Raw genomic sequence first — 12512 nt, forward strand, 5'->3', positions numbered from 1 at the left:
CAAACAACCCCAGGCTTTTAAATACAGAGAACAAATTGGTGGCTTGCCAAAGGAGAATTGTGTGGGCAAAGGTGTGAAATAAGTGAAGAGGATTAAGAGTACAAACTTCTAGTTATAAAATAAATAAGTCATGGAAGTGAAAAGTACAGCATAAGGAATATAGTCAAGAATATTGTAAGAACATTGTATGGTGACAGATGGTGAGTACACTCATCACAATGAGAACTGAGTAACGTAATTTTTTATATGTTTATTTTTAAAAATTTTTTAAATGTTTATTTTTGAGAGAGAGAATGTGAGTAGGGAAGGGCAGAGAGAGAGGGAGACACAGAATCTGAAGCAGGATCCAGGCTCTGAGCTGTCAGCACAGAGCCCAATGTGGGGCTTGAACTCATGAACCGGGAGATCATGACCTAGGCTGAAGTCAGATGCTCAACTGACTGAGCCACCTAGGTGCCCCAATATTAATTTTCTTTTTAATCACGAGTGAATTTTTTTAAAAATGGCACTACTTCAGGAAAAGGGAATTATGAGTTCTCATTTTCCCTGCATAAGTGATAATAATACTAGTCTCTTAACACTGCTTTGGACCAAGGTACTTTTACACTAAGACATGGAAGAAAAAATGATTTGGCATTACTACAGACTTCTCTAAAGTGAAAATTTTCAGGCATCCAAATCGGCCAGGAGGAGATCAAACTTTCACTCTTCGCAGATGGCATGATAATCTATATGGAAAACCCAAAAGAGTTTGAAAAAACTGCTAGAACTGATTCATGAATTCAGCAAAGTTGCAGGATATAAAATCAATGCACAGAAATCGGTTGCATTCCTATACACCAACAATGAAGCAACAGAAAGAGAAATCAAGGCATTGATCCCATTTACAGTTGCATAAAAACCATAAAATACCTAGGAATAAATCTAACCAAAGAGGTGAAAAATCTATACACTGACAACTATAGAAAGCTTATGAAAGAAATTGAAGAAGACACAAAGAAATGGAAAAAGATTGGGGTGCCTGGGTGGCTCAGTCGGTTAATTGGCCGACTTCGGCTCAGGTCATGATCTCATGGTCTGTGAGTTCAAGCCCTGCATTGGGCTCTGTGCTGACAGCTCAGAGCCTGGAGCCTGCTTCTGTTTCTGTGTCTCCCTCTCTCTCTGCCCCTTCCCCATTTGTGCTCTCTCTCTGCCTTTCAAAAATGAATAAATGTTAAAAAAAATTAAAAAAAAAAAAAGAAATGGAAAAAGATTCCATGCTCCTGGATAAGAAGAACAAATATTGTTAAAATGTCGATACTACCCAAAGCAATCTATATATTCAACACAATCCTTATCAAAGTAACACTAGCATTTTTCACAGAGCTAGAACAAATAATCCTAAAATTTGTATGGAACCAGAAAAGAACCCAAATAGCCAAAGCGATCTTGAAAAAGAAGGGGCGCCTGGGTGGCTCAGTTGGTTAAGCGTCCGACTTCAGCTCAGGTCACGATCTCGCGGTCCGTGAGTTCGAGCCCTGCGTCGGGCTCTGGGCTGATGGCTTGGAGCCTGGAGCCTGCTTCCGATTCTGTGTCTCCCTCTCTCTCTGCCCCTCCCCTGTTCATGCTCTGTCTCTCTCTGTCTCAAAAATAAAAAAAAAATAAAAAAAAGAAAAAAAAAAAAAGAAAAAGAAAACCAAAGCAGGAGGCATCACAATCACAGACTTCAAGCTATACTACAAAGCTGTAATCATCAAGACAATATGGTACTGGCACAAGAACAGACACTCAGATCAATGGAACAGAATAGAGAACCCATAAATGGACCCACAAACATATGGCCAACTAATCTTTGACAAAGCAGAAAAGAATACCCAATGGAATAAAGACAGTCTCTTCAGCAAGTGGTGCTAGGGAAACTGGACAGCGCCATGCAGAAGAATGAACCTGGACCACTTTCTTACACCATAAACAAAATAAACTCAAAATGGATGAAAGACCTCAATGTAAGACAGGAAGCCATCAAAATCCTCAAGGAGAAAGCAGGCAAAAAACTCTTTGATCTTGGCCACAGCAACTTCTTACTCAACACGTTTCTGGAGGCAAGGGAAACAAAAGCAAAAATGAACTAATGGGACCTCATCAAAATAAAAATCTTCTGCACAGGGAAGGAAACAATCAATAAAACTAAAAGGCCACCGACAGAATGGGAGATGATATTTGCAAATGACATATCAGATAAAGGGTTAGTATCCAAAATCTATAAAGAACTTATCAAACTCAACACCCAAAATCAAATATTCCAATGAAGAAATGGGCAAAAGACATGAATAGACACTTCTCCAAAGAAGACATCCAGATGGCCAACCGATGCATGAAAAAATGCTCAACATCACTCATCATCAGAGAAATACAAATCAAAACCACCATGAGATACCACCTGACACCTGTCAGAATGGCTCACTTTAACAACTCAGGCAACAACAGATGTTGGCAAGGATGCAGAGAAAGAGGATCTCTTTTGCATTGTTGGTGGCAATGCAAGCTGGTGCAGCCACTCTGGAAAACAGTATGGAGGTTCCTCAACAAACTAAAAATAGAAGTACCCTACAACCCAGCAATTGCACTACTAGGCATTTATCCACGGGATACAGGTGTGCTGTTTCGAAGGGACACATGCACTCCTATGTTTATAGCAGCACTATCAACAATAGCCAAAATATGGAAAGAGCCCAAATGTCCATCGATGGATGAATGGGTAAAGAATATGTGGTATATATACACAATGGAGTATTACTCAGCAATCAAAAAGAATGAAATCTTGCCATTTGCAACAACGTGGATGGAACTGGAGGGTATTGTGCTAAGTGAAATTAGTCAGAGAAAGACCAAAATCATATGACTTCACTCATATGAGGACTTTAAGAGACAAAACAGATGAACATAAGAGAAGGGAAACAAAAATAATATAAAAACAGGGAGGGGGACAAAACAGAAGAGACTCATAAATATGGAGAACAAACTGAGGGTTGCTGGAGGGGTTGTGGGAGGGGGGATGGGTTAAATGGGTAAGGGGCATTAAGAATCTACTCCTGAAATCATTGCTTCACTATATACTAATTTGGATGTAAATTTTAAAAAATAAAAAATAAAGTTAAAATATATAAAAAAAAGAAAAAAATTAAGTAAAAATTTTAATTCTAATGTTTTATTCTTGCACATGGTGATTATTTAATGTTGATAATCTTCTTTTGTTAAGAACATCAGTAGTCTTGATCCCATGGCGGGTTTTAGTCCTGTCATAGATAGAACTTAAGAGGGCTGGGCAGGAGGCTATCGCTATTCCCCAACAATCACCTTTTTTCACCTCACCACCTTATTGGAAATTGATACTCTGGAATATTGTAACTGTTGTCTTACTTTAATCAATTTCCCTAAATACATCAATTAATTTCTTTCAATTATCTTATTTTCAAGTTAACCTTTTACCTCTATTCTTTTTTAAACATGTAAATACACTGTGTTAAATATTAGGAAATGCTTCTGGTATTTCTTGTTTTTCCAGTTAGTGATTTTAACATTTCACTTTCTAAAAATTTCTCAATGAACTATGGGACTTCTGGATAAAAAGAAAGGAAAGGAGACCGAGATATGTAAGCCTGAGTTGAAATAGGCATTTTGTGAAAAGTTCCCTGGATTCTATAGGCGATTGACATATACTACAATTGAGAGATGCAAAGGAAATTACTTGTGGGTACTGGAGTCGATCCTAAAAAACAAAACCAAGAATAATATAGTCAAAATAAAAATATACCTTTTTTGGGTATAATACACTGTTTTCTACTATATTTTTCAGAAAGAATTTTTTTTTAAGCAGGACACTTACAGAGCACCAGATCAACCTTATTTGTATTTTTAAAATAATCTGGCTATTTTGATGGGCTTAGGGGAAAGACAGTATATAGCACTTATTCTACACTTTCTTCATATATTTTTTACCATTTAACTATTTCATTAAAAAAATTTTTTTAATGTTTATTTTTGAGAGAGAGAGAGAGAATGAGCAGGGGGCAGAGAGAGAGGGAGACAGAATCTGAAGCAGGCTCCAGGCTGTGAGCTGTCAGTACAGAGCCTGATGTAGGGCTCAAACCCACAAACTGAGATCATGACCTGAGCCGAAGTCGGATGCTCAACTGACTGAGCCACCCAGGCACCTCTTAACTATTTCACTTTTAATTGAACTATTTATGAAGTAAAATTTTTCAACATTTGAATTTTCTTACCATCACTTAATTCTCTCAGTTTTCCTCATGTAGTCTGTTCCTTCCCCCTTTCTTAGCCTGGGGATTCATTTGACTTTTGTTTACTTGTTTGTTTCTTTGTTTATTTATTTATTTATCATACATGGGTCACAGAGTGGAAAATTAAGATGTTGCTTACAAATAGGCTTAACACATTTTCCCTGGTGATGTTATTACACACCACAGTGAATACATGTATTTTTCTATTAATAAGGAGTACATGCTTTCTGGAATTTATCAGCAATCTATGTATTTCAAAACAATTAGAAGAGCGTTCCAAGGGCTAGAAATGGCACTCCTTAGATAGTATGGAATACCAAAATATATCATAAGGAGACAACAGCAAGGGAGCCAACGAGTAACACTAATTCTCTCAAAAGAAAAACAGAACTATTTGAGGTCACTTTGTCTGGCATATATTGAATATAATTGATACTGGTTATCTTCTGTTCCTTCTTTCCTCCATTCTTTCAATGTTAATTCAAGAAATATTTGTTAACCATCCCTTGTGTTCCAGGTACTGTGCCCAGCACAAGGGACCCAGCTGTGAGTGAGAATTACAAATTTTCTGTCTTTCAGGAGCTTTTAAACAGAGGTGTCAGGCTTAAGCTTCAGGACATTTGCAGAGATTTTTCACTTCTATTTAGGGTAAAATTAAAATTCAAAGTGAAAATAGTTTCATTGAATCCATAAATGTATATTTTTGTACCTTTAATTTAGTATTCAGTTGAATGGAAAAACAAATAGGAAAACTAGCAGTATTTCAAAGGGATGAAAATGATAATATCCTGGTCTTTTATTTTAGAAATGGCTATACACAGTCAGCTGTGTTTCCATTCTGAAATAAGACCCTAGGTTATTTCATGAAGCAAAGATGAGTTTGCTCAGCACTCCTCAATAGTGAATTGAAATTCAGGCTCTCCTAAATTGAAGCATCAGTTACAGTTTTCTTCTTCCATTTGCTTTCTCGCTTCCTTCATCTTTTTCTTTATTCTTTTCATAAACTACATTTAAATGGAACATCTGCTCTTTTTATTATTATCAGTCTATTATAGGTAGCCATAGGAGAGTTACATTTTTAATTCTATATTCATTCTATTAATCAGGTCTCCCCTCCCCTTCCCCCTCGCCCCCGGCACCGAGAGAATGGTTTCTTATGAAAGTCGTCCTAAGGTAGATTTTACATCCTTCTGCTACCTCTTTACGATCTTTGGCTTATGCTTCCTAGGATATCCCACTTTAATTCCACCCCTTTCCCATCACAAGCAATGAAACATGGTTCCATGTCAAAATCCACTTTATTTTCCATGAGAGAGGTCATCTGATCATGTAAGTGGCTGTCCTCTGAGTCTAATGACACATTTCAGAGTCATTTTTTTTAATGCAATTCTGATCATTTATTCTTTGAAAACTTCTTCCAAGACCCAAACTCCTAGTATGATTTATGAAATCCTTCATAATTACTCCCTATACACTACTCCAGACTTCTTTCTTTCTGACACCCACACCTCCCTCCCTTTACCAGTCTCTGAACCCAACACAGAATCAAGGGAGAGGATATTGAGAACTTGAGTACATTCAGTTTATAAAATTTTAGTGAGTGTTTCTCTCACTGAGATAGACTTAGAGCAAGACATTGCCTGACTTTCATGAAGTATATAATGTCTTTTCTCAGTAACATCCTAGATGCTTCTCTCCAAATGATCTTTACTGCCTCCTGTATCATTTTAAGTTGTTTTATTACCCCCGGGACACAGGGATTCTCAGATTTCTAACAAAACTATCCATACTTAGGATCAGATATTTGAAGTCTGCTTTCAGAGTAAGTTTATGTGATGACTAACATTATCTGCATTTCACTCATGTAGCAAATTGCCTAAAGTTCCCTAACTCTTAATTGGATTTGAACCCTAGAAGCTTGGCTCCAAAACGCTTGCCTCTAACACTGCTGTTTTATCCCCATCTTCTCCCCAACTCCATGTTGACTCCTTTGACACTTTAATCCCTGACTTCCAAATCTCTTTCTTTGAATTTTACTTCTCTGACACTTTTTCTGTACATGATTTTTAATTTCTCTCTCTTCTTCTTTCTGTTCTGTTCTGCTGTCTGGCATTCTTTCAATCCAGAGAGGATTGTTAACCTCTCTTTAGTAAAAAACAAAGAGGTGATAAATCTGTTCTGGGAATCCAGGTTTGACTACACATCATTCTACCTCTTTCTGAGATTTATAGGCAAATGAAAAGAACGTAATTTTCTTCTTTCTCTAAAACAAATGCTTAAGTGTCTACCATATTGTATGTGGTAGTATAATATATACTGGGGATGGAGAAATGAACAGAAGAACACTGTTCCTGTACTTGCAGATATAACAGTTAAGTAAAGGAATAAGCAACATTAAAAAATAGTTTCACCAAAGTGAAATTCAAACTAAAGGAACACTCAATCTATAAGGTATCAAAACCCTTAAGGAACTACTAAGATCCTTTATGGAAGACAGCTAGTGTGCTGGGATATCTGTCTTTAGTGGCCAGTCTTTGGCATAAGAGCATTAAGAGGTATATTAAAATCCTAAATGTGGAGATAAAACTTTAAATATAATAAAATAAAATTGTGGAAAACACCTCTAATGGTGTTGTGTGGAGCAAAGTCTTTCTTTGAATCCCCAAAACACATAATGTGAAAAAACAAGTATATTTAACTCCAACAGAATTGTTTCTGTTTAACCAAGAACACCATTAAGTTCACAGACATGTAACAAATTAAGAGAAGATATTTTCAAAGTATAAAAAATAGTAAAAGATTATATCCACAATATGCAAGAGGTGCCTGCCATGTAAAAAGAAAGAACTGGAAACATGAATGGAAAAATGGGCAGAGGATATGAATAGGCAACTTAGAAAAGGAAAGCCTGAATGGCTAGATATACGAACTCACCAGTAGACACCAGAAAGCAAATTAAAATAACAACAAGGAGCTTTCTTGTACCAACCAGATGGCCAACTAGGGAGATAGAAAAAATGAAGTGCTGTACAAGATGTGAGATGAAGGGAACATTCCTCCAACAACTAGTGAGAGTATGGATTGTTACATTAGTTCTGGAAAGCAATCTAATGATGAAATTAAGTATCTGTACATCTTATCAGTGGAACTACTCCCAAGTATAACTTCTAGAGAAATAACTCACAAGATATAAAGAGGACACACTCCAGATCACTGATGTGAGCTGAGAGTTGTAGAGACCATGCCATCTGTGGAAAAAGGAGTGAATAAATACACTGTGGTTGATGTATATGGGGCAGTAAATAGTATGCAGTACTTAGAAACAACTAGTGAGTCCAAGGATAGATTTTTGAAAATATAGTTCAAAGCAACTAACAAAGTAATTATAAAGTGATATAAATAGATCTCAAAAATAAAGTGATAAGTGAAAAAAGTAGGGAATTAGACTAGTTCTCAATCAACATACTTTTTTTAAAATGATCAAAACCACCTTTGATCCCCAAACAAAACTACCTATTTTAAAGATAGTTGTAGGGCAGAGTTAAGATTGTGAAGAAATAGGGGGACCCTGGGCTTTCCTAGTCCCTCAAACACAGATGTATTGAGGTCAGATCACTTGAAACACACAGGAAATTGATCTGGAAAAAGAATCTCTATAGTTGGAGGGGAAGAGTATCAGGTGCAAGGTACAAGAAAGTCCAATGGGGGAGAGACAAACAGTAGTGCCATGGAGAGGAGGAACGCTTTCCATGGAAAGACAAAAGGGAGAGAAAGAGAGAGGCTTTGATGTAGTGCAACATTGAATTAGCACAAGAGGAAAACCTCTCTGGATCACAGACTGGGAGTCAGAAGTATTGAATGTCCCAGTTCTTTTTTGCAAACAGATTTTGGAGCTCAAACTATGAGGTTTTGGAAATGCATGACTTTCTCTGGAGTGGAGCTGTGGGGAGTGCTCCTGCGGAGGAGGGAGCTGGCCCCTGAGTGCATAGCACAGTGTAGCTATCTCAGGGGTGCATTGGGAGAGAACTTTCCCCTTTCTGCAGTACTTTTGGAAGAGGATATATTCCCTTCCCAAGGACAAAAGGCCCCGCAGGTGCCAGCCAAAGGCCTTTCATCAGCAGGGGACAGAGGCACACTCAGAAGGAATATAACCTTTGCTGCTTTTAGTGGTATTACATCATCAATTCCATGTACTACGCTGGCTTGAGACGGTTTTTCAGGGACAAAGGACTTGAGACAATTAATGGAGAGGCTCTACTCCAAAGAAAGAGGGGGGTGGATCCATTAGGTTCTGGGCACTTTAAGGCTTCAAGTTTTGAGTGCCAGCTACATGCCACAGAAAAACACCAGAGAATTGAGGCACAGGGTGAGATGACTATTCTGTGAAGGCTGCCTGAACAGTGGAGGGTGTGAGATTCCCCTGTCCAGAGATGGAGGTTGAGGTAGCACCATTTTCTCCCAACACCAACATGGAGGGATGTCAAAAAGCAACACAGCAGCCCCCAGTGGGGGCAAGATGCGCTTACACAAAATCCCAAATCTCTATGCCTGCAACTAATTATTTGCTGGGGCAAGACTGACTCTGAGCCAATGCAGCAGGCCTCTCCTCCAGAACAGCCAGGACACCGCATGCACCAAGGGTACTGAAAATCCAGTGTTTCAAAATGACACCTGCAGTTTTTGTGGAAATAGGACCAGGCTTTCATTCTTTTCTTCTTTCTTTTTTTTTCTTTCTTCTTTTTTTTTCCTTTGCAATTAGGCTTATAGTTTCTTGTTTGTTTTTTTCATTTCATTCCTCCCCCCCACCAACACTGCCCCCGTTCAGGCTTCTTTGTCTTTACTTTTTCTTTTCTTTTCTTTTCTTTCTTTTCTTTCTTTCTTTTATTTCCTTTCTTTCTTTTTTTCTTTCGGAATCAGCATATAGTTTTTCAATTCTCTGGGTTTTTTGTTTCTCTCTCTCTCCCTCTCTCTCCACATAGACAAACAAACTTTAAAAAATTAAAAAAAGGAAGATCCAACATTTGTAAATATTTATGTCCCCAAATTGAAAACACCCGAATATATAAATCAATTAATAACAAATACAAAGAAACTCACTGATAATAATACCATAATAGTACCCCACTTACAGAAAAGGACAGATCACCTAAGCAAAAAATCAATAAGGAAACGATGGCTTTGAATGACACACTGGACCAGATGGACTTAACAGATATATTCAGAACATTTCATTAAAAAGCAGCAGAATTACACATTCTTCTCAGTTGTATATGGAATATTCTTCAGGATAAATCACATACTGGATCACAAATCAGCCCTCCATGGGTACAAAAAGATCGAGATCACACCATGCATATTTTCAGATCACAACATGCTATGAACTTAAAATCAACCACAAGAAAAAAAATTGAAAACCATCAAATACATGGAGGTTAAAGAACATCCTACTAAAGAATGAATGGGACAACTTGGAAATTAAAGATGAAATTAAAAAAAAATACATGGGAGCCAATGAAAATGAAAAAAACGACAGTCCAAACCCTTTGGGATGCAGCAAAGACAGTTCTAGGAGGAAATTATGTTGCAATTCAGTCCTATCTCAAGAAGCAAGAAAGGTCACCAAAACACAATCTAATCTTACACCTGAAGGAGCTAGAAAAGGAGTAGCAAAAAAACCTAAAGCTAGCAGAAGAAAGGAAGTAATAAAGATTAGAGAAGAAATAAATAATATAGGAACAAACCTAAAAAACTCTGGTAGAACAGAAAATGAAACTAAGAGCTGATCTTTTGAAAGAATAAACAAAATTGATAACCCCCAAGCCAGATTTATCAAAAATAAAAGATAAAGAATGCAAATAGATAAAATTACTAATGAAAGAGGAGAGATCACCAACAACACCATACAAATACAAGGAATTATAAGAGCATACTATGAAAAATTATATGCCAAAAAACTGGGCGATCTGGAAAAATGGTCAAATTCCTAGAAACTCACAAACTACCAAATTGAAACAGGAAGAAATAGAAAATTTGGACAGATCCATAACAAGCAAAGTAATTGAATCGGTTATCAAAAATCTCCCAACAAACAAGAGTCCTGGGCCAGATGGCTTTCACCAGATATTTAAAGAAGAGTTAATACCTATTCTCAAACTTTTCCAAAAAATAGAAATGGAAGGAAAGAAGGGGTGCCTGGGTGGCTCAGTTGGTTAAGTGTCTGACTTTAACTTTAGCCCAGGTCATGATCTCACAGTTCGTGAAATCATGCTCTATGGTGGCAGCGTGGAGCCTGCTTTGGATTCTGTCTCCTTCTCTCTCTGCCCCTCCTCTGCTTGCTCTTTATCTTTTTCTCAAAATAAATAAAACTAAACTAAAAAAAAAAAAAGAAATGGAAGGAAAGCTTCCAAACTCATTCTATGAAGCCAGCATTACCTTGATTCCAAAACCAGACAAAGACCCCACTAAAAAGAATTAAAGGCCAATATCCCTGATGAAGCTGGTTGGAAAAATTCTCAAGATTCTAGCAAATTGAATTCAACAGTACATTAAAATAATTATTCACTATGATCAAATGGAATTTATTCCTGGGATGCCGGGCTAGTTCAATATCTGCAAATCAATCAACGTGATACACCATATTAATTTAAAAAAAAGGATAAGAACCATATGATATTCTCAATAGACGCAGAAAAAGCATTTGACAAAATACAGCATCGTTTCTTGATAAAAACGCTCAAGAAAGTAGGATAGAAGAAACAAACCTCAAGATCATAAAGGCCATATGTGAAAGATGCACAACTAGTATACTTAATAAGGAAAAACTGAAAATTTCCCCCCTAACTTCAGGGATATGACAGGGATGTCCACTCTCACCACTGTTGTTCAATGTAGCATTGAAAGTTCTAGCCTCAGCAATCAGACAACAAAAAGAAATAAAAGACATTCCAATGATCAAGGAAGAAGTCAAACTTTCACTCTTCACAGATGACATGATTGCCTACATGGAAAATCCAAAGACTTCACCAAAAAACTGCTAGAGCTGATATGTGAATTCAGCTAAGTCGCAGGATAGAAAATCTATGTACAGAAATCAGTGGCGTTTCTATTACCAGTAATGAAGTAGCAGAAAGGGAAATCAAGGAATTGATCCCATTTACAATTTCACTGAAAACCATAAAATACATAGGAATAAACTTAGAGGTAAAAGACCTATATGCTGAAAACTATAGAAAGCTCATGAAAGAAAGTGAAGAAGATACAAAGAAATGGATAAAAATTCCATGCACATGGATTAGAAGAACAAATATTGTTAAAATATCTATACCACCCAAAGCAACCTACACATTTAATGCAATCCTTATCAAAATAACACCAGCATTCTTCACAGAGCTAGAACAAACAACTCTAAAATTTGTATGGAACCAGGAAAGACCCCAAATACTCAAAGTAATGTTCAAAAACAAAACCCAAGCTGGAGGCATCACAATTCTGGACTTGCCCCTGTATCACACAACAGATGCACGTAGGGGAAGGGAAAGAAAAATAAGATAAAAAAAAAAAAAAGAGGGGGAGGCAAACCATACAGACTCTTAAATACAGAGAATAAACTGAGGGTTGCTGAAGGTAGGGGGATGGGCTAAATGAGTGATGGGCATTAAGGAGGGCACTTGTTGGGATGAGCGCTGGGTGTTACATGTAGGTGATAAATCACTGAGTGCTACTCCTGAAACCAATACTACACTGTATGTTAACTAACTTGAATTTAAATAAATAAATTTAAAATACTAGCAAACAATATGTTTAAAAAAAATCATTCAACATAATCAACTGGGATTTCTTCCAGGGTTGCAGGTATGGTTCAATATTTGCAAATCAATCAACATGATAACCACATTAATGAAAGAAAGGGAGAGAATCATGTGATCCTTTCAAGAGATGCAGAAAAAGCATTTGACAAAGTACAACACCCACTCATGATAAAACCCTCAACAAAATAGGTTTAGAGGAAACATACCTCAACACAATAAAGGCCATCTATGAAAAACCTACAGTTAACATCACTCTCAATGGGAAAAAACTGAGAACTTTTCCTCTTAGGTCAGGAACAAGACAGGGATGTCTGCTCTCAGCACTTTTATTTAACATAGTACTGGAAATCCTAGCCTCAGCAATCAGACAACAAAAAGAAATAAAAGACATCCAAATCAGCAAGAAAGAAGTCAAATTGTTGCT

General features: G+C 37.0%; 1 protein-coding gene across 1 annotated transcript in view; it reads right to left on the reverse strand.

Annotated features, from left to right (window-relative positions):
• The window catches only part of LOC132666288 (uncharacterized), a 175568-nt gene that overhangs the window by 16851 nt on the left and 146205 nt on the right, over window positions 1-12512 (reverse strand). Inside the window, exon 27 of the mRNA XM_078446785.2 lies at window positions 3728-3748. Within this exon, the coding sequence (XP_078302911.2) occupies window positions 3728-3748 (21 nt within the window). The remainder of the gene's footprint in view (window positions 1-3727; window positions 3749-12512) is intronic.

The sequence above is a fragment of the Panthera onca genome, chromosome B2, assembly GCF_046562875.1.
Source record: "Panthera onca isolate mPanOnc1 chromosome B2, mPanOnc1 haplotype 2, whole genome shotgun sequence".
Lineage (NCBI taxonomy): Eukaryota > Metazoa > Chordata > Mammalia > Carnivora > Felidae > Panthera > Panthera onca.